Below are 22291 nucleotides of genomic sequence, written 5' to 3' on the forward strand. Positions count from 1 at the left end.
AAGGGCAAACGCAGGGCTCATGCGGCCTCCTCTGTTCGCAGGGCCGGCGCCATGTTGATAAGGGAGGAGGGGGGGATAGGCGCCATATTGAGAAGGTCGAGGGAAAGCGCTGCTTCCCGGATACCGCTCCCGCCATCTTGTGAAGGCAGGTTCGCTGGTTCCGCCATGTTGGGGAGGTCAGGGGTCCTCTCGGAGGGCCCCTCTGAGGGCTGCCGGGCGGGAGCTGTTGCTAAGCTCAGGAGAGGGGGAAGGGGGCAGAAATGGAGAAAGCGAAGGGCAAAAGCAGCCTCAGCATCTGGGGCCGGCCAGTGTCACCGCCCCATCGCTCTGGGGGACCCTCCTCAGGAGCAAGCAGGGGCATTGAGCACCTCTCACCTCACTCCGACCAAGCTACACCGATGTTTTGACTCTTTTAGGGACATTTATGAGGAGAAAGAAGTGTCTTTCCCAGCCACCTGCCACCCCCCACGCACGTTTTCCTCATCCCTCTCATCGCTGCCAAGTTACAGTCATTTAACTGGCACCCATCAAGTGGGCTGGAGCTTTGCCACCACTTCTGACAGGATCAGGATCTGGGTCCTCAGGATATTTGCTGGGGAAGGAGGTTCCTTGCATACTTTGCAGCCTAAAAAGGCAAAAACAAGTGTCGACTTGAAAATTTATTTTGGCAAGGCAGTGATGTACAGTAATTGCTTTTTCCTGCTGCCGCCTATAAAGAAAGTAATGAAAGTGGCTGAAATACTGTGGCGTAATATCAGGATTTAATTAAAGATAATGAAAAAGTAGTGATGAATGCGTGCAGGCTGTCTGTGCATCGCCGTTTTTATGATCGACGCATGATACCGGAGCGGTGGAAACTTGGCGGTCCCGCAGGAGTGGGACCTGCAGCAAGTGGGAGCTGGTGGGGGCTCCCGGAGAGCTCAGCGTGGACACCCACCGCTTGCTACCATGAGGCTGGGGATGCTAAACTGCGCCTTCACAACCTAAAAACTTCTTTAGGGGTACCCCTCCTTTCACGCTCACTTTGCTGCCGTGCCCTTCTTGTTTAGGGCACCAGACAAAGCTCGCCTCGCTCTTCCTGATTTATGCAAGAAAGCAGCAACAAGATGCTGAGATCTGTTAATCTGGTTAGCAACAACAAATACACACTTAGTAGAGGCCAGGGAGCCCATTAAAAGAGCATACTCAGTTCCGATGGGAAGTGTGAACGTGCTAAGCCAAGCCTCCCCTGCTCACTAACTGGAAAGCACAACTGACAGCTAATAATTTGGAGCGGTGTCTAATGTAAACACAGAATTAGAATACGCTCTTAGTACACAGTTTCTGTAAGCTCACAGCTTTCAATTTGGAGAATCTTTGCCTAGACATGCAAATGCACGCTGGCATCTAAGCCTGAGCTGATACAAGCCCATGAATTAAGTTAACTCCTCTTGCTTTGGAGAAAAAGAACAGCAAAAAACCCAAAAACCATCCTTTCAGCTGCTTGTGTTTCTGGAGGTCAGGGAAGTTACACCAGGACGGAGTTTGGCCCAGCAGCCTCATTGCATGACCTTCAGAGTGGAGAACATGGGAGTGGTGTTCGAGAACGGGAGGGCTGGGGAAAAGCTGTGATTCCTTCGCAGAAGGGAGGTTGGCGGCGCTGATGCTCAGCAGAAACAGATGCCTCTTCTTTGTGGAGAGAAATCCACAACCCCTCTCCCTTCCTCCCTAGCAAGACAACCCTTGGGAGCATCCCTGCCTTCCCTGGAAGGTACCTGGCCACCACGGAGAAGGCAGCAGGAGAAGACAGCCCTCTGTCTCTCAGACATGACAGAGCCTATATCCCCATGGACAATCACCTATTTGTTCCCATCACCCTGCCCACAGTGCCGATGATGAGGCTGACAGTGGATTTTCTGCTTTTTGCAGCCCCTTTGTCATCCCCATAGCTCTGGGCAGCAGCAAAGGCTGTCGGGGCGAGCACAGGCCTGCCGATGCTGCAGATGGGCTGTGATGCTCAGAGATGCTCGACTGTGAAAATCCAGTTTCCCAGCCCACGGTGTAGCTCTCGAATGTCTTGGCTGTAAATATCCTGAGCTGGATGTGGGAAGATGGGACAGCGAGGAGGGGACAGCCTCCACCTTCCCTGCTAGTCCAGAAGCTGCCTTAGGCCTGCTGGCAGTGACTCAGATATTGAATGTGAAGAGCAGGCGTGCCGTGCCGTCTGCTTCTCTTGAAGTATCAAGAGAGGACTGGTGTAAGCAGAGGGGTAGAAATAGACCTGCACCATCTTCATAAGGCGCCTGAAGAGGGGAGCATGCTGCACCCCGAAAAGCACGGGCAGCAGATGAACCCTTCCACCTCTGACTGAGGGGCTGCTGAAAAAAACCCCGCCGTCCCACCTCCTCTTCTTATCCCGTGGCATTTGGACGACAGTCCTGCATATGTCACCAGGGGAAGTGTCAAATCTTACTTGGGAGCCGACTGTGCCAATTTAACACCCTGTCGCTCACAGCCGCCGCACAGGTGTGACCCAGGAACACCGCTTCTCATCCTCCCGATCATATGCCATGTCCTCAGCCTGCCGAGCTTCTTATTAGGTTAGAAAGTCAGTGCTGATTTCATTCTTTTCTCTCCTCCTTCGCCTCCTTTCCCTGCCTCTTTCCCCCAACTGTTCAGCTGCTCATCCTGCCACGAAACTCTTGTTTGGTTTCTGGAGTGGCAAGATCTTCCTACTTGCTTGCAGGCATGGACTTAGGTTCTGCTGGCTGCCAAAGCAGCCTTCCAGGGCACTGTAAATACAGATCTGTCCTGCAACTGGGAGACCATTTTGCTTCTTAACAAAAGATACAGCCCTGACAGTGGGAGTCTTGCCTGGGAGCATGGCCGGGGTTCATCTGTCTTCTCCTTCCAGCAGAAGAATATCTGCTTCTTTCCCACTGCTCAAGCCCCTGAGGCTGGAAGGAATTTAATTCCAAAAGCTGAATGCCCCCTTGCACTTTTGTGCCTATTTGGGCAGCACAGTTGTTGCTGCAGGACAAGACAGGGGGTTAATACAGTTACTGTCACAACCAGCCATACATCCCTGAAGTCATTTATAGCTGGGTCAACTGGGAAGAGCCATTGGCACAACAGAGCGCCAGGGTAAAAGCAGACCTTTGCTGCTGCAGCTTGTCTGGGTCAAAATGTAAGAGGAAAAGGAGATATCCCAGCAAAGTCACATTGGTGGATCTCCTTATGGAACTCTCTGCAGCATCAGCCCCACCATCACCGTGGTGGGAAATGGTCCAGGAAGCAAATCCAAGAGGCTCATGTTCGCTTTCTTTCTTGCTATCACTGGGCAATGTTCCTTCCTAGATGGCACAGGGGAGCTGTCAGCATGGGAAACCACTTGAGTGAAGGTGCTGGGCAAGAGGGGATGCTATAGAGACAGCTCTGACCTGCAGTGGAGCTTGTGTAGGGTTTTTAGGAGCAGTTTGCCCCTCAAGGGGAAACTCTCCTTCTTTACCCCCTTGTTTGGGGTAAAGGTTTGGGTCTTTCAGAAGGAATGAGTCAGCAGTGCCCCCTCTGAAGCAAACAGCCTTGTCTCTGATCTTGCTGAACACTGATGTAAATGTGGTGCAGCTCCTCTGGTGATTTCCATCCCGCATCTCCCATGGATATCACTCCACTGCAGACTGATTTGCACTGGCTGAGCTCCTATAGCCCAGCAGTACCTGCAGTTGCTTTCACTTTCAGCCTAATGGAATGTATTATTTTCTATCTTCCAACCGCTCAGACTCATTTATAGTGATTTCATAGCTCAACCTGCCTCAGCAATAATCCCTGCAAACTTTGAGTTACACTGAGCTGATCAGTCCATGGACTAGGAGTATGCCTTTGAATCAAATGTTAAAGCTGGAATCCACTCTGTGCTGGATGTTGCATTATACATTGGGAGATTTCTTTTCTTCTAAGGGATGGCTTGCAGCAGAGAGCATACCGAGGAGTGTTGTTCTAGCACAAACACAGCTATTTAAATGAGCCACAGTGAGAACAGAATTTGTGTTAGGTTGGGAGGATAAAATTGGATTGAAATTGGATCTATTCACATACATACCATTGATCTCATCCGTCCTTACTTTACATATGTTGGATTTCCTGCTGCCAATATAGAGGAGCAGCTCTAAAATAAGCCAAAGGTATGTAAATGGAGAGCAATATGTTCAAGTGGAATTACGATTTCACCTCAAGGTTTGTTTGAGAGGCAGAAATAAGGCCAGAGCTCTGCGTTGTTTCACACACGCTGTGCCTGTTCGCATCATAGCTATGGGAGAGGTGCTCCTCACAATGTTATTTAGATTTATATCGCCTGAGTGAGTAAGAGTGGGTTAAGAGCACAGGTAGGAACTGCAAATCAGGGCTCCTGCTTTCTCCCAGCAGTGTGGGAGAGGGTGCCCTCCCGCGTCCAGAGCAGGGAGCCCGGTTAGGGACGCCCAGGTCCCCCACCCAATACTCCTCATCCAGTACTTGTGTCACCAGTTTGGCTAGGAGATCCGGTAAATATTTGCCTCAGTTTCCCTCATTGCCAAAAAGGAGGGCTAAAACTTATTAGTCCACGAAGATTAATTACTCAGGCTTTGCAACATGCTTTGCACTTCTCAGAAGGACGGTGATGTTCTCTAGAACTGGAAACCCTCCCTCTCTTCTTTCCCACACTTGCTGCTTGCCATCTGGCTGAGAGGCATGCAGAAAAGAAGACACAAATCCTCCATTTAATTATACTGCGCATTTTATTATCTCACCTCAGATTTTGTTGTTAATCTCTTTTACAGATTTCGTTTACATAAGTGGAGTCTTTTAGCTTTAGGAAGCTACATCGCTTTCTCTTCTGATTCTGCAGATATCAGTCAGCTAAAAAGAAAAGAGAGGAAAGAACAAGTGTCCTTAAATCTGTCATTCAGTCTTTCCTATGTTTTATATATTGTTTCCTCCTTCTCAGGTCCCCAGCTAAAAAGCTAGAAGGCGAACTGAAATCAGCACAGCCAAAGCAGAATAACAACTCCCACAGGGACAGGGGGGACTCTCTTGTTTGGGACATTTAAGCCCAAATAAGACAAAGGTCCAGAGGTAACGCTAGTGAGACCCATTCCACCACCCCTCAAGTCTGCAGGCAGGAATAGCTGCATAACGTACTGCCCCTGGATATTTTCTGTTGCAATTCCCATACACTAAGAGCAAAGCCCAGGGCTGGATTTGTTAGCAGTCAACATCTTGAATTGCAGCTAATTCTAGCTGTAATTAAGTGTTAGTGTTAAGCCCCTGTGCAGGGAGCAAGGTGTTCAGATCTGACTGCAGCTGCTGAGCTGCCTCGCAGGTGTAGCTTGTGTTATAAGCTCTGTTGGAAATTGTACCCTGAAGACTGGAACTTTGAGAGGAGGAGTAGGGAAGTGGGAAGCAGTGCCAAGGAGAGCTGCTGGGAAGTGTTGCAATGCTGCCAACAGTCCCTATCAGCTCTAGGGCACAGACAGCACCCTAAGAGAGTGAATAACCTTCCCAGAAGAAGAGTGAGTACATGAGAGCGGGCGGGGTATCTGAGTACTCTGTAAAGTGAGCAAACATGACACAAAAGCCCTTCTGAGGAATATAAATATCTCCGTGATGATGAGCTGGTGAGAGGAGGGAAAGGCAGAATTCCCAAGGCAGAAATCAACCTCCTGACAGTACCGTCTGGGGTGTCCTGTAACATCTCTGCTAGCAGTTTCTCCAGGACATCTTGGTATTTTTCCAGCTGCCTTGGGGTGAGCCACATCCCCGCTCTGACAGGAACAGCTAGCTGTGGAGGAAGCCAGAAAAGTCAGAAGGAAACGCTGAGGAGAGCAGAGGGAGGCAGGTTGGGGTGCTTTGGCCCCTCTTTGCTCAAGTCGGTAGAGGGTCTAGGGCTGATTTGAAGGGAAGAGGATGATCCTTATATAGGGAGAAGAAACGTTTTGAAGTCAATGCAATCTTGTGCTGTTCAGAGTGCCAAAGTTTTCATGCATTGGATCATCTATGGGCTGACTCAGAAACACAGATAAAGGTACCTCCTGGCAACAGAGACTGTAAAGAAGAAAATAATTTCTGAACCTTCTAATCCTCCACTATCTTACATCTTGACCCTTCAAGCCATCAGCTTTACTGATGCTGGTGAAGCACCCTGCCTTAGTAAAGACTGAGGATGAGACATCATCCTGCCTCCAGACTGACTGACTTTGAGCCAGCTGTGGCTCAGATGTACCCGAAGTAAACAGAGTTGTTCCGGTCATTGCTGGAGGCACAGGAGGGCTTGTGGTTGCAGCGGGGAGGGGTGTTAAGACACTGGGATGTGCCAGTTATTTAATGCTTTGAACTGTGAATCCTTGCTGTTTAAATCCTATTACTGATTGTTGGTGCACCACGTTTGCGAGAGTAGTTGCACATTAACCTGCGTCTTGGCCAAATTCCAGTCTAGCTAGTCCCGCTGCCTGTCCCGCTCAGTCTCTCCCGCAGTTTGGGGTGGACCTACACGCTCCTTTTGCTGGCAGAGAGAATGGCCGAGCTTACCGCAGGAGCGCCTGCACGGACAGGGCAAAGAGTTCCCTGTGTTCAAGTGGAAAAGCACAATTTTCAGACTTGGCTAACCAGGTAAGCATGCCTTTGAGGGCTTAGACTGGCACTTAAATCCCTAAAATTGGCAATTTTCTGCTCTGTATACAGACTTTGGGGGGTGCGGCTGTATGGGCCCAGGTTTATAAATAAGGTCTTTCCAGTGCAGAGGACTGTGAGATCGGAGGTGACACCGGGCAGCTAATCTGGAGCTGGGTGAAAAAGTGACAAGTTAAACCCAGAGCTGAAGCAGAGCTGCAAATTCCTGTCTTGCAGTTGGCTGCTGTTCACTGAATGGCAAAGACAGACCTCATGTTGTTTCCATCTTCCTAAGGGAGAAGCCAGGTGGGTCTGAGGGGTGACCACGCTGCTGAATGTCCAAGATAATTTATAAGGTGGAGGTAAAACCTTTCTCTGATGCTACCTTGCTCAGTTACCTGGCAGGGCTGGCAGGAAACGGGTGGTATTCCTTTATATTGACTGTGAGCTCCCTGATAACACCCGCTGTCTTCTCACGCGGCACCACCAAACACTCCTCTGTGGCCAAGCCCTGTGGGCTGACTCTTGGGCTACTTGTCCCCCTGTGTGTCCTTGTGGGCTCCTTAGAGTCGCATGGTTCAACATACCTGGATGGTCTTGACCTTGTTGAGATCTGCACCGGATTGCTCAGGGAAGCCTTCCTCTTCCAGCTGCTGCAGTGAGGTCAGGGATTTCTTCTGCCCTCCTTTGTTCCTCTCCTTTTTCTGCAACTTCACAGTAGAGAGCAAATGGGGCAGTGGTGCTGGGACGCAGCATCGTGCGGGTACCAAACCCCCTCTGCACCATATCAACAGTGTGATGCCCAGCAGCCAGGAGCCTGCAGAGCTAGACACAAAACCGGAGGGACTGGAGGTCTAACTGCTGCCTGGAGCCAATGCGGCATCCTTCCGCAGGCCCACAGCTCACTGGGAAGGGACCAGTCAGCTGTGGTCAGCATGGCCTCGCGGACTGTAATTCTGACATGCAGCAGAGGCTGCAATGTTGGGTGTAAGGTCGGGTTACAGGATTGCATGTAAAGATCTGTAGCAAACACACACTCGTAGACGACTCCTTTGATCTGTGCAAGATAACCCTGTCAGCAGGATGCGGTAGCCAAGTATACTGACCTTACAGAGCTATTGCAGAGGCCTGCTCCTGGTTCTGTTCTGTAGCAGTGGCAATGAAGTTTAATAAAAGGCTGCACAGCCTCATTGCAAATGGAGAGACGTTACATATTACCAGCCTTTCTTGCAGGTCTGTAATGTCAGTCCTTTCCCATTTATGGGGCTAAACTTGGCTTCAGGACCCTCCCTTTCCTCCCAGCCCAAAGAGAAAAGCCACAGTTGCTTTGGGATATGACAGACACGACAGGGCATGTAAAATGCAGCGAAGGCTGTGCTCAGAGTCAAACTGACTGCTTGCTGCGCACTCGCTTTGGTTTGAATGCGTGCTCAGAGGAGGGGCAGCCTTTGGAAGACTGATTTCACCCACGTACATCTAGAAGACCCTCAATCAGTAGCAGACACGTAGCTACAAGGGTTGTGATGTATGAACAATCGATCTGGGGACGGTGCGTGGGTCCCCATCATCTTCGTCAAGGAGGCTGAAGGATGACTGTACTCCCCACAAAAAGCAATTGCTATCCAGTGAGCGGATAGGTGTTGAAAACAAGATTTCTCCCCAGTATCAATGGGTTGTGTCGTGCGGGGAAGCTCACTTCGGCTGTGTTTAAGAAGATGCAGTCTCTGAGGCTGCCTGCCTGACACCTTTCAACAGTATTAGTTTCACATCAAAAGAAAAAACATTCTCCTCTCTGCACATCCCAGAGGTGACAACCATCTGGAGGATGGTTAATTATTTGTTAGAACAAAAAGACCCATCAGTATGGTGATGGAAGGCTGCAGCTTCTCTATAAAAATTACAGCCACTAGCATGGAGGAAAGAAAAACGAGACCCACTAGCTGCGGATGATAACCCACACAGGTCTTTTAGTTCTTACGTAAAGGAGTCCAAGCTCTTCCTTTCTAGTCTCAGATCTTAAAAGTTGTCTCTGCCCTCTCCCATAGCCCTTAACTTTGGGACGAGTGAGGGACTGCCACTGTCATAGTATCTCCTGTTTGAACAGAAGGGGCAGACAATGGGAATGACAGTGGCACGGTGTGCACCGGCAGAGCTTGGGGGATGAGGGAGGAAGAAACACCTTTCCTGGTTTATTCAGGGCTCCAGCCCCTGCAGTACATTTCTTAGGGGTTACCTGCATTTTCCAGAAGTCGCTCTGGGTGAAAAAGGGCACGAAGCCTTCGGTCTGTTCAGCCAGCATAGACACCACGTACACCAAGAGCAAACTGGCCACCACCTTCTTTGAAACCATCGTGAGAGTCTGAACGACACAGGAAAGAAGATACCAGGGTGATAGTGGAGAGGGCCGTTTGACAAGAAATCCCTTTGGCTGCAATCTAATTTATCCACCAGCTAACTAGAGGTATATTTACTCTTCCAGTTGCTCCTGAGCTGAGAATAGAAGTGTCTTGACTGACAATTCTCCTCTCAAACCTTTTTCTGTAAACAGATTTGTTCTTGAGCAATATCTCCAGAGACTTCAAGCCCAGCCCTTCAGTACTGTTAAAGACTCCCTCTGTTCTGCAAGCTTTAGCCCTCCAGCTGTACTGGTTTAAGACCCGCACACATCCAGAGCAAAATGCTCCCATCAATCCCACTGACAGCAAGGGAGACAGAGTGATGCTGTAAGAGAGAAAAACCTTAAGACAGCTGTTTTGATAAATTTTGTTTTCATATTCCTCACCCCTGAAAACCTTCCTTGATGGACTGAATCTTTTAATAAGCCTCATTGGGTCCAAGAGAGCTGGGAAGGGCATTTGCCAGCCCAGCTCCATAAAAGCCTAGTATAAAGGGCTTTAAAAACTACCTTCTGAAGTGATTTAACAGCGACTTCACGTCAGAAGAGGACTTACGTAAACATTAAATGTTCTCTTTAAATATTAAAATATTCTCTCTGGACGAATTTAATGAAGTCTGGTCCCACAGCTTAACTACTTTACCTGATTGGAGCCTGATCCTTAATTAGTTTCAGAAACCTCTTGGTTTGGACGTTATTGAAAAGACATTGTCAGGTCAAATTTGACCCCTAAATTAGATTTCCCATAAATATCAGCTAGTATTGAACCGAAGGCCAGTGGAAGTTAATAAATATTCCCTTTCCGTAGCACTTGCCAGTCATATCCCTCCACTGCGTGCCAGGCCAGGGGAGGGCTGACGGCGAGCGAAGGCGGCTGTAGCCCCGCTCCTCTCCCTTAGGGCAGCACCGGTGCCATCTCCCCCCTGCCCACCCACACTGGGTCATCAAAGCTGTCACCTGCACTGGGACATCGCCCTGGGTGACCCAGCCAGATGTACCGTTTGCTGCAGTGATCAAAAGAGGATTTCTCAGGCTCTCCCCTTGTAATACAATGTGTTGATATACGTATGTCCTGATAACATGGTGTTATCTCAGTAGCATCAATCTTTTGTGCCTTTCTATTTATTCTATCACCGCAAAAAAATACTACCATATACAAAGAAATAAACCCAGTCACCTCCTTCATCTCTTATTGACTATCCCTTTGTGAATCGATTCGCTCCCTCTTCCCCCCAGAGAAACAACCCCCCACATTACTCCAGTCAAAAAATGTCATTTCTGAATGTCCCTTCCTTATTTTGTAAGCAGGACATGTCTTTCAGACCTGAGATCTCTAGCTCGATGCCTCTCCAGGCAGATATGTACTTCATTGTTAGTGAATTTGCTTCCCAGCTACAAAGAGAAAGCACAAAGCAGGAGGATCCCAAGTTCAGCATCAGCACAACAAAGTACTGCGGTCGCATGGGGCTGGGTGCAGCATTGCCCAGCTCTGCTTATGCCTGTGTAAAATGGAGTGAAATGCCAGTTTGGGGGCAGGAGGGGTGAACATCCACGTGGTACTGGCGTGAGCACAGTGACAAGACAGGATGTTTGTCTACTGAGCTGTCTTCCAAAAAAATCAAACCATTACTGTCAATAGGAACCATCTGTGACTCATTTTCTGTCTGTTCAAAGCAGCTCCCCGAGTGCAGAGGGCACCCGGGGCTCCCTGTGCCTCTGCAGCACACTTTGGTGTCTGCTGGGTGCTCACGACAAGCAGGGAGGCAGGAGCTGGTGGAATCGATGCTCTGCGATGGAGGATGAGCAGAAAGCACCTTTCCCGTTGTTTAAGCATCGACTTTGTTTCCTCTTTCTCGTCAGAGCGCTCTCTGCTGAAGCCAACCTGTGCTGGTAACACCAGCACCTACCTGAGCACCCATGAAGTGCCCACCCCACCGACCTTGCAAATGGGAGTAGAGACCAAGCACCTACCTGGCGAGTGCAGCCACGGGATGCTGGAGGTCCGATCTCTTCTTGCTCCTGTTCGTGCCTGGATGCTCCTGCTGGCTTTCCCACCCTTTATATACGTGTAGAGGCACCGGTGTGCAATCACTTACCTGCGCAGGTGCCCACACTTCCAGCAGAGCTGACGAAGAGCTACCTGGCGTGCATGGAAATGAGTTTGCCAGACAAGGAACGTTGTTATCTGCATTGGATTTTTAGGAGTTTCTCGTTTCCAGGAAGATCCCCTTTCCTTCCTCCCCAGGCTTCTGTCTTTAGGCTGGCAGCTGTTCCCAGTGGGTCCCACAGCTGGACAGGGGATCTCTGCCTCAGTTTCCCCACCTATAAGATGGAGAAATTCATCTCTCCCAGCTTGTCTATTTAGCTTAGGAGGCCTTCAGGATAAAGCATTTCTGATGTGAGTGTACCAGTGGTAAATGAAGCCTGTGTCTTAATTATATTTCTACTGTAATGTGGACAAATCACAATAATAACAACGTTGCCATAAAATAAGCATAATGCAGAATGAAGTTTGACCCACCAGCGTTACAAAAAAACCTGGTCCTCATGGGGGACTTCAGCCACCCTGATATCTGTTGGAGGGACAACACAGCAGGGCATAAGCAATCCAGGAGGTTCCTGGAATGCGTTGATGATAACTTCCTTCTCCAAGTGATGGAGGAGCCAACGAGGAGTGGTTCTATGCTGGACCTTGTTCTCACCAACAAGGAGAGGCTGGTAGGGAATGTGAAGCTCAAGGGCAGCCTTGGATGCAGCAACCATGGAATGGTGGAGTTCAAGATCCTTAGGGCAGCGAGGAGGGCGCACAGCAAGCTCGCTACCCTGGATGTTAGGAAAGCAGACTTTGGTCTCTTCAGGGATCTGCTTGGTAGAGTACCATGGGATAAAGCCCTGGAGGGAAGAGGGGCCCAAGAAAGCTGGTTAATATTCAAGGATCACCTCCTCCAAGCTCAGGAGTGATGCATCCCAATGAAGAGGAAGTCAGGCAAAAACGCCAGGAGGCCTGTGTGGATGAACAAGGAGATCCCGGACAAACTCAAACACAAAAAGGAAACCTACAGAGGGCGGAAGCAAGGACGGGTAGCCTGGGAGGAACACAGAGAAATTGTCTGAGCAGCCAGGGATCAGGTTAGGAAAGCTAAAGCCCTGATAGAATTAAATCTGGCCAGGGACATCAAGGGCAACAAGAAAAGCTTCCATAGGTATGTTGGTGATAAAAGGAAGATGAGGGAAAACGTGGGCCCTCTCTGGAAGGAAATGGGAGACCTGGTTATCTGGGATATGGAGAAGGCTGAGGTACTCAATGACTTTTTTGCCTCAGTCTTCACCAGCAAGTGCTCCAGCAACACCACCCAAGTCGCAGAAGGCACAGGCAGGGACTGGGAGAATGAAGAACTGCCCATGGTAGGAGAAGATCAGGTTTGAGACCATCTAAGGAACGTGAAGGTGCACAAGTCCATGGGACCTGATGAGATGCATCCGCAGGTTCTGAGGGAACTGGCAGATAAAGTTGCTAAGCCACTCCCAATCATATTGGAGAAGTCGTGGCAGTCCAGGGAAGTTCCCACTGACTGGAAAAGGGGAAACATAACCCCCATTTTTAAAAAAGGAAAAAAGGAAGACCTGGGGAACTACAGGCCAGACAGTCTCACCTCTGCGCCCAGCAAGATCATGGAGCAGATCGTCCTGGAAACTATGCTAAGGCACATGGAAAATAAGGAGGTGGTTGCTGACAGCCGATATAGCTTCACTAAGGGCAAATCATGCCTGACAAATTTGGTGGCCTTCTACAATGGGGTTACAGCGTTGGTGGATAAGGGAAGAGCAATGGACGTCATCTGCCTGGACTCGTGCAAAGCATTTGACGCTGTCCCACATGACATCCTCAACTCTATATAGAGAGACATGGATTTGACGGATGGACCACTCAGTGGATAAGGAATTGGCTGGGTGGTCACACTCAAAGAGTTGCGGTCAATGGCTCGATGTCCAAGTGGAGACCACTGACGAGTGGCGTTCCTCAGGGGCCGGTATTGGGACTGGCGCTGCTTAACATCTTTGTCGGCGACATGGACAGTGGGATTGAGTGCACGCTCTGCAAGTTTGCTGATGACACCAAGCTGTGTGGTGCAGTTGACATGCTGGAGGGATGAGATGCCATCCAGAGGGACCCTGACAGGCTTGAGAGGTGGGCCCGTGCGAACCTCATGAAGTTCAACAAAGCCAAGTGCAAAGTCCTGCACATGAGTCGGGGCACAAATACAGGCTGGGTGGAGAATGGATTGAGAGCAGCCCTGAGGAGAAGGACTTGGGGCTGTTGGTTGATGAGAAGCTCAACATGACCCAGCAATGTGCATTTGCAGCCCAGAAAGCCAACTGTATCCTGGGCTTCATCAAAAGAAGCGTGACCAGCAGGTCGAAAGAGGTGATTCTCCCCCTCTACTCTGCCCTGGTTAGACCCCAGCTGGAGTACTGCGTGCAGCTCTGGGGCCCCCAACATAAGAAGGACACGGACCTGTTGGAGTGAGTCCAAGGACATGGACCTGTTGGAGTGAGTCCAGAGGAGGGCCGTGAAGATGATCAGAGGGCTGGAGCACCTCTCCTATGAAGACAGGCTGAGAGAGTTGGGGTTGTTCAGCCTGGAGAAGAGAAGGCTCTGGGGAGACCTTATAGCAGCCTTCCAGTACCTAAAGGGGGCCTACGAGAAAGCTGGAAAAGGACTTTTTACAAGGGCATGTAGTGATAGGACAAGGGGTAATGGCTTTAAACTGAAAGAGGGTAGATTTAGATTAGATGTAAGGAAGCAATTCTTCACCGTGAGGGTGGTGAGGCACTGGAACAGGTTGCCCAGAGAGGCTGTGGATGCCCCGTGCCTGGTAGCGTTGAAGGCCAGGTTGGATGGGGCTTTGAGCAACCTGGTCTAGTGGAAGGTGTCCCTGCCCATGGCAGGGGGGTTGGAACTAGATGATCTTTAAGGTCCCTTCCAACCCAAACCACTCTATGATTCTATGATATCAAAGCAGTCCAGGGGATTTATCTGTCCATTTTGAGTCTTCATGTGGCCCCTTTTACCATCATAACTGAGCATCTCACAGTCCTGGACGCACTGATCCCCCTCAGGGACACAAAACTGTGCACTGACATCTCTCTCCAGACAAATGAGATGCAGAGAGAGCAAGTGACTTGCATGAGATCTCATCTTTGCTCTCCCAAGGCCATCAGACAGGCGCTGATGCAGGAGGGTTTGGGATCAGGCCAGAAACGTCCTGGTGCTTCTCACAGACGGGTGGCTACGCGCAAGGAAACCTGAGAGCAACCAGGCGAGATGCAAGAGGAAAAAAATGAGTTGGGGAAAGCAATGAAATCCTCCTGCATCAAATGGCTTTATAGGGTATTATAGCAGGGGTGTGCAGCGGCATGCCTGCCTGGCTGGTTGAAAGCTAAGCACTGGCAGTATTTGCTGGAGACAAGGGGAAAAGAACTATTGCCCAAGCCTGTAAAATGACTTTTCTCACCTCGCTCCATCGCAGCTAGTCAATACGACCTGTACACACTGCAGCGCACGTTGGTCCTCGCGAGGGACTTGCTGCTGTCACTACAGTCAATAACGCTCGATTTGGGCCAAACCCCGCCTTCAAAACTGTGGCAGTCACTAAGATGCTTCCCAGATCCCTGTGCATTTACTGCAGCTTATCACCAGGCAATGAAGTGATCCTAGCTATAAAACTTCCAGAGAGGTCAACATAGTTTTTCTCCCTGGAACCATGTGTACGTGTGTTGATGAAAAGGACATTACACGACAGGTTATTTTTTTTTTCCCTCCCTTTGCTAAAGAATTTGCCCAAAGCCCATTTGACACCGGCTCTCATTTTAATTGACTTTTCCAGTATTTTTTGCATGGTTATGATGGATGCAGCTGACGAGTCAGCAGATGGTGTTGGGAAGTGACAAATTAATTACCAAGAAAGGTCACTTTTTCAAAGCACTAAACTTTCCCATGTCTTGTCCCCTTTTACCTCAAAAATGTGGCTGGCTGGCAGGTTTCCCATCCATCTGCGATGAAGTTTTCTGCAATGGAAAGGACAACCTTTAAAATAAAAAGGGAAGATGAAAATTAATCATATCTGTATTAGCCGGATGCTGTCTGCGAGGTTCACCTCTTAATTATGCAAGAGTACTTAAAAAGGAAAGGAAACGGAGAGCTGAAAAGAAGGGACCTGACTGCAAGACTTCTTCAGTGGAAGCACCAGAGTAGGTGGGAGCAACAGGCACCTTTTTGCTCTAGGTTTGCCCAGTCCATAAAAACAGCTTTTGGCATGTCCCCATCACCAATGTAAAATGAGGATAAATGAAAATAAAAGTCACAGCTGGAAATCTCACTGCCTAGCATTATAATGCAAAAAATCTGTCCCGCTGCAGTCCCTGTAACAATATGCAATCTGCAGGCCCCCTGAAACTCTCCTTGTTTTATGAAGCAAAATTGCAGCAGCGGCTAGAAGCTTAACAAAAATGGGATGTGCAAAATGGAGTTGCTTGCAGTTCTGCTCGTACCTAAAGTTAAACGTTTGCCATAATTGGGAGTAGTTTTAACAGGAAACTGGCAGTAGTAGTAAAGTCCATTAAGCCATGTATCAGTTGCAATGTCAGGGAATCGAGGGAAAATGAGCTCCCTGTGCCAGCGACACTGAGCATTTGTCTCCATGTCCTGTACTTTTCCCTCCAAGTCACTCTGTGCTGGGGGTATTTTGGCAAGTGGGTTGCATAAAAAACAGGAGATAGAAGCCAATGTGAGTCTGAAGCTGAGTTTCAGCCCTAGGCTAACGCAGCGGGTGGAGAGCACGTGGGGAGAGTGTGAAGGACTGAAATCCTGCACTGCCGCTCCGCCTGACTCTTGGTCAGGCATTGGGGTGTCCCCCAGCAAAGCTTGCAATTTGGGGGTGAGCGTCAGAGCCACAGCACTAGCCCTGACAGCCACGGTGGGCCAAATCACCCTCTCTTCCCCCATAGCCAACAACCTCCTTGGATGGGGCCAGCACATCACATTAAATTATTTTTGCTTGGAGTCAGATAGGTCAAAAACCTGGCGCATGCTCTGCTGAATTGAACGTCTGCAGTCACACAGCTGAAGTTAACATGGGTAAGGAGTTCATTTTAGGCTCCCTGCTTTGGAAGTAGGAGCAGAAAGCTCTTTCTCACAGCCCAGGCACCATCCTCCAGCTGCTGTCTCTGCACGGACACATTACAGATTTAGCAGGCGCTGCCGTCTGTGGCTGCTGAACGCTCCTAATGAATAAAGCACCAGTGGCAAATTTTAATGCAGTTTTCAAAATATTAACGCTAGATAAATATTTGAACAATCACAGGCTTAAAACACGTTAATTTGCAGCATAAATATTTTAAGGGCGCAGACTTCCCCCTCCTGTCCCCACGCTTGCCTGGCGCCCACTTTAATTTCTCCCCACTGCTCAGCGGTATAATTCACGGTAATTCACGGCTGCGCAGCCGGGCTGGGTGAGAATCAATAGCAAGGATTTAACTCCTGCTGACTCCCAAAACCAGTTCATTCTCCTGGTTCTAACAGCAAATAATGATCTCTTAGATTAATGGGGAATTTGTCTCACGTTGTTTCTCTCGCCTCCCACTCTGCCTGGTTCCTACAGCCAACCCAGAGACCGGAGGCTCTTCTTGCTGGTGGCAGTGAGCTGTGGATAAGGTGCAGGTCAGACATGGGGAAGGAGGTGAAGGTTTGGATGTGCAGCAGAGGGTAGGGAGCATCCCACCGCTCGCCTTTCAGAGGCAGCGATCTCAGTTTTACCTGCAAATGTGATGCTCTGTAGCTCTTCAACACCAATGTCTCCAAGAGACCCCGGATGGAACAGCATCTTTGCAGCAGACCCATCTCCAGCAGGATTGCGCCGATTTACACCCTCAGCAACTCACCGAGCTCCTCTGGGTCTGCAACGCCCCTGTAAGAGCTTCCCACAGGCATTTAAAGCCTGACAAATGAGTGCTGCACCCCGTAATGCCAAAGCCTCTCTGGAAACTGGGCCTGAGGTGACCTGGACACCCCAAAATTAGGGACACCTGGAAATTCTGCCTGCTGCCTCCGTTTCTCCATGGAAGGACAAAAGCAAGAGGAAAACGTGTTTCTGGACATAGCCTGGATGCATTTAGCTTCTCTACCAGCGGTGGAAGAGACAGGCACTGGCCAAAGTGTCCTATCCCAGAACAATCGTCTTCCACTGGAATTTAAAAAAAAAAAAAAAATTAAAAAGAAATCCCTTTTTTTAATAAAACAGATTTCTGTGCTTATAAAAACTTTCTAGTCTCTGAAACAAGTAAAAAAATAAACAAGAGAAAAATGTTTCCTTGCTTTGTTTTTCTTCTTTTTTGGTCACTCCTTTGCCATTCTCTCCCTGATCTGGAACAAGTGAAGAGAGAAAGGAGAGGAGGTGAGAAAACAAGATGGGATGCATCTCATCTGTTTCCATTTTGGTTTTCAAATCCAAACCACCGGGTTTTCACTTGAAGGCTCAGGAATATTTTTAGGAGTGGTAGAAAATGCAGTTTCATGCGCAGTGAGGGGCTGCAGCTGGCTCGTCCCTCGCGGATGGCTGCTCTCCCTTCGCACCCTGCCGCCCTGGCCTCCCGGGATGCTGCAGACGCGGGGCTTGGCTGGCGGTGACGCAGGGGCAGGCGAGGTGCCACGGCCGGCGGTGGGAGACCCTGCCTGCATCTGATAATCCAAGTCCTGGGCTGAGGCTCTGAGGCAGGGAAATCACTTAGCATTTCAGAAAAAGAGCTCCCTACCCCACTCACAGGGAATATTTATTAGATTTGATGAAAGAGCAATTTAGCCTTTACACACACCAGGCACCCACTGACCTTTTATTTTCTTATTACCTCCTTTTACCCCCCCTACTGTTCCCATATCAAACAACAATATATCAGGTTAAGCATAACAAGACGAAACGTTAAGGCACCAAGAAGTGCATTAAATTGCTGCTTTGCAGGGCCGCTTGCACTGTCAAATCAGCAGGAGGATGACGTATGATATTCTTGCTCACACACGGGATGCAAAATTCAGTCCTGTGGTCACCGTTGCAGATGAAGTTTGCAGGTAAGCCCCGTCTCGCTGCAGAAGGCAGCGGTTGTTTAGCTCAGAAGGAAAGGGGAGGCAAAAGCAGTCAGGATCCAACCGCCAGCATTTGCAGTTGTTGTCCATGGAAATTATCTGTCCATGGGAGAACTGTCGCATGAAAAGGCATTGCTCTGCTCAATGCTGCCAGCTCCCAAGAGATTTCCTGATACAGTGGACTGGATTATGCTGGATGCCCAGGATTTATCAGCGCTTTCAATGGAGAGTCACCCTTCTCCTTCCAGAAACCCTCAGCAGTTAATAGCAGTTTATCTGCAACAGGGGAGAAGAGTTTACTGCTGCTTTATCTCCTTTCAGACTTTCAAGGCACCAATTCATTCTGCAAGGCAACAAGGAAACAGGGTCAAATGCCTTCAGGGCAAAAAAGAGACAGTGCACATGGCAAGTCAACGTGCTCACTGGTGAGTATTTCTCATGGGAGAAACCTGGTGATCAGCGAAACAGCGGCATATCGATCCCGGCTGGGACATGGGGCCGGGAAAACCAGATGGAAAACTCTGACAACAGCAGAAAGATCTGCAGAGACATTTGGGCCTGTCCAGCAAAGTCTGATTCCAGCACAGGACTCAAATTTGATAAAATGCTCGTTTAATCCATGGTTATTTTGCTTAGGTGATGAATAGCAACCTCAGTGAAAGCCTCTCAACCGCAAAGGCTTTAGAGAGCTAAACAGTAAAGATTGGGAATTAAGGCGAATAAATATTAATGAAAGGAGTGGAAAAATCAATCATTTTTCCAGACAATCCTGCCATTGCTTTGCTCATCTGTGTGGGGCTGCTGCATTTACCTCTTCTCTCGTGCCATGCGGGGTGTAGGAGCTCCTGGGCAGGACCGCGTGCTCAGAGGATTCGTGCAGAGATGCAACTGCTGCACGAGCGATGCAGAGGCTGGAGGGAGCACACATCGCACGTGGAAGGGAAAAAGAGGCAGCAAATGGGAAGGGAACAGGAACCGCAAAAGAAAAAAGTCATTGTACCAACGTGGGATTCAACGTGCAGTAGGAATCGGTGCAGACCCCTCCGCTGGTTTCAGTGGCTGCAGGTCAAGTCCCGAGCAGCACAGCCCAGAGCCAGCATCGTTACATAAAGGGATGGGGAGAAGTCCAGGGTGGGCTGGATGGAAGAAATGAATCCAATTACAGGATGAAGGGCAAAGGGAGAGAAAGGACACGTTTGGTCTGGAGCAAATCCCTAGAAGGCTTTAAAGCAGGAACAGCAAGAAGAGGACAAAAATGAATTGCGGTGCAGGAGACCCAGCTGCCACCAAGAGGAAGAGTGGCCTCAAAATGGGGCAAAAGGCAGGGGATGGGGCTCTTCGTCTGGCTGAGAGTATGGCCAGGGCAGTGACGTGAGGGATTCTTCCCGGGACACCCAAAGTACCACCAGGACGGGGCTTTTCTGGGAGCTGGAACACCAGGTCGGCTGTTCATGGTCCCATAGGGACGTTGGAGCAAGGAGCCAGCCCAGCCAGGCACCGGGGAACAGCCCTGCTGGAAAGCAGAAAACAAGCAAGCAAACCCCAAATTTCCTCTGTACTGTTTCCTGAAAGATTATAACCCAGCTGGCCGTGTCACAGCAGTCTCCAGGCTTCCACAGAGAAAACCAAGGGCTCTACACTAGGAATGAAAAAAATTGACCCAGTTACGACAAAACTAAACAGCATGTATAAAGCATCGCTGCAGAGGGTTACGAACATCCACAATAAGGCCCTCAGGAATAACAGGGTTCAACTTCAAATGAGATTTACAAATTAAAAATAAAAAAGCTGGATTATTTCTATTTGCCTAAACCTCCTTTTCTGACTGCTCAGCCGTTCTCAAAGCTGGGCCACAGCAGGCACTGCTGGACACCGCAGAACAAAGGCGGTGGTGCTATGCTCTTGCGTCCCTCTGGAATTAAATGAAAGCCTTTCTTTTGCCTCTCTGATTTTGCAGTTAAGCACCTGCCACTAGTTGGGCAAAGCAGAGCTTGGAGAGAAGAGCTGGACATAGATCCCTGTCTCCCAGCTCTCCCTGTTAACTGCTGCCTAACACCTACCTGGCTCAAAGAGCCCATAAACCAGAACAAAATCCAGCAAGGGATTGCCTGCAGTTTGCAAGACGGGAAGCTCTCACAGGAGCAGACAGCATCTTCTCCCTTGCATTGGCCATCACCCTCGTCAGAGGATGGCTTGCTCCCTTGCACAGCTGCTAACATACAGAGAAATGTGCTCGGGCTGCTTGGCTTTGCTGGGCTGTGCTGGCTGCTCGTCCCGTGGTGCTGCGTGGCTGGTGAGCCTGTCTTGCAAACCTGCCTACTCTGCTACAGCCCTGGTTTATCACTTAGTTAAAAGTGTTGACAGCACCACACGGAGTGGTGCAGGTTCACAGCTGAGCCAGGATTGCTCAGCTCCTTGGCAAGAAAATGACAGATCCCAAAGACTTTCTATCTCTCCAAGGAAATCCTACGGTGCTTGTAGAGATGTTACCTGGATCAGCAGCAGGAGGAAAAGCCTGGGAGGTGACAGGGGCCTGCTTGCTTGCAAATACCATGCACATGAGATGAGGTTGGCAGTGGTGAAGCTCTCCCCACTTCCCAGCTGCCTTCTGGCTCTGGTGCATCCACCCCCTCCGAGGCTGTGCTGGTGGGGAGAGCCTGGAGAAGGAATTGTGACGGGGAACCTGCACGGAAAACAGGAGCTGCGGTTCCTCCTGCCCAAACCTCGTGGGTGCAGCCCTTTGGGGGCTGTGAGCAAGGCAGGAGACAGGCTTCTGTGCGCCCTTATTTTTTGGGACAGAAGCAAGGGCATGGTACAAAGAGCCTGCCTCTGCACCACCAGATCCTTGTCCTGGATGGATGCAACTGTGCAAGCCCGGAGGAGTGGCAGGCAGCCAGCCCCGGCGTTGTGGCTGCCGGCAGAGGGCACGGCTGCCTCCTCGGAGCTGCCAGCCACGGCCAAGTTAATCCCTGCTGGGGGAGGAACAGCCCACCGAACCAAATTGTAAATACATCTGTGTCCTCCTTCTCCCTGCCACACATTTAAATCTATTTGATCCACTTTAATGGATTGATCTACAAGTTTGTGCACACACATCCTGCTTTGGACAGGGACCTGGCAGCGCCTCGCCCATCACAACCTGTCAGCTCCACTCAGCCTCACCTCTGCTGGGGAACGAATCCAATTACAGGATAAAGGGTTTTCTTCCCCTCCATATGGTCTCTATAACGCTCCAGCTTTATCTTTCTTTAACCCGTTTCCTGGCGAGGGAGCTCACAAGCCCGGCGTAAGCGGCTCAGTGCAGCGGCCACGGGTGGCTGCTATCTGATATGGGGAAATGAGGTCTTGCCAGGGTAGCCGGGGGTACCAGGAGGCACCGCAATATTTGCGCCTTCCTGCCTCCTCCCCAGCCCACCAGGGAGGAATGAGCCCCTCCAGAAAGGAGATTCAGGGCAGCAGGTTACAAAACCAGCCAAAAGCACAAAAGCGAGCTTGGCACCGTTTTGCATTCAGCGTTGGTGCTCATGGCCAAGGTTCAAGGTCCTGTGCCTTCGTCCGTCACCAGAATTTAGGCACAGATGTTTGCTTCACGACTGATTTCTATTGCTTTTGTGTCTCTCTACACCTTACTCTGTAAGTCATTCCCTGTGTGCCCATGGGCAAGTCGCTCCTGTGCCTTTGCCCAAGCAGCAACGGGACGCTTGCACAGGGACGGCACCGCAAAGGGCTCCCAACTGCCACCGCTCTGGGAAACCCAGCTCCCCCGGCACATCCGCGTGCTTTGCTCTGCCTGTCGCTCAAGCCCAGTGAACCAACTGTATCAGCTCAGTGCAAGTTAGTTATTTGATTATAATCATCATTTCTTGCTTTACACAGGACATGAAAGCCCAGAGCAGTCAGGGCTCCATCACGCAATGTGCTGACAAACAATGAATAAGAGACAGTCTCATCTCAAATTGCTTAGCAAAGCAGAAAAAACCTGCAAGAAGGAAGAAACCCCTTCCTTTTCTTAAGGACAAACACAAAGAAAGCAAGCCTCTCCTCTCGCATTAAACAGGACCTGAATTTTTCTATTGCCTTCTTCGTCGTAGAGTCAGCATAGAAAACAATTGAGAGCTCTCTGGGAGACAGCCCATAAA

The 22291-nt window shown here is 49.7% G+C and overlaps 1 protein-coding gene across 1 annotated transcript; it reads right to left on the minus strand.

Annotated features, from left to right (window-relative positions):
- Nucleotides 1-17: 17 nt before the first annotated feature.
- MLN (motilin) lies at nt 18-8971 on the minus strand. The gene is made up of 4 exons (XM_050911173.1): nt 8855-8971; nt 7209-7325; nt 5686-5794; nt 18-229 (listed from the first exon to the last, which is right to left on the minus strand). Exons 1-4 carry the CDS (start codon nt 8969-8971, stop codon nt 18-20), a joined length of 555 nt encoding a protein of 184 aa, XP_050767130.1.
- Nucleotides 8972-22291: the final 13320 nt, after the last annotated feature.

Source organism: Gymnogyps californianus, chromosome 27 (assembly GCF_018139145.2).
Source record: "Gymnogyps californianus isolate 813 chromosome 27, ASM1813914v2, whole genome shotgun sequence".
Classification (NCBI taxonomy): Eukaryota; Metazoa; Chordata; class Aves; order Accipitriformes; family Cathartidae; genus Gymnogyps; species Gymnogyps californianus.

What these genes read in the sequence shown, in the direction of transcription:
- MLN (XM_050911173.1), bottom strand. Translation starts at nt 8,971, where the DNA reads ATGGTTTCAAAGAAGGTGGTGGCCAGTTTGCTCTTGGTGTACGTGGTG. An exon ending in GCGACTTCTGGAAAATGCAG is followed by an intron (nt 7,326 to 8,854) that starts GTAACCCCTAAG and finishes GTGAAGTTGCAG; the next exon opens with AAAAAGGAGAGGAACAAAGG. An exon ending in GTTACAGGACACCCCAGACG is followed by an intron (nt 230 to 5,685) that starts GTACTGTCAGGA and finishes TCCTGAGCTTAG; the next exon opens with CAACAGCTCCCGCCCGGCAG.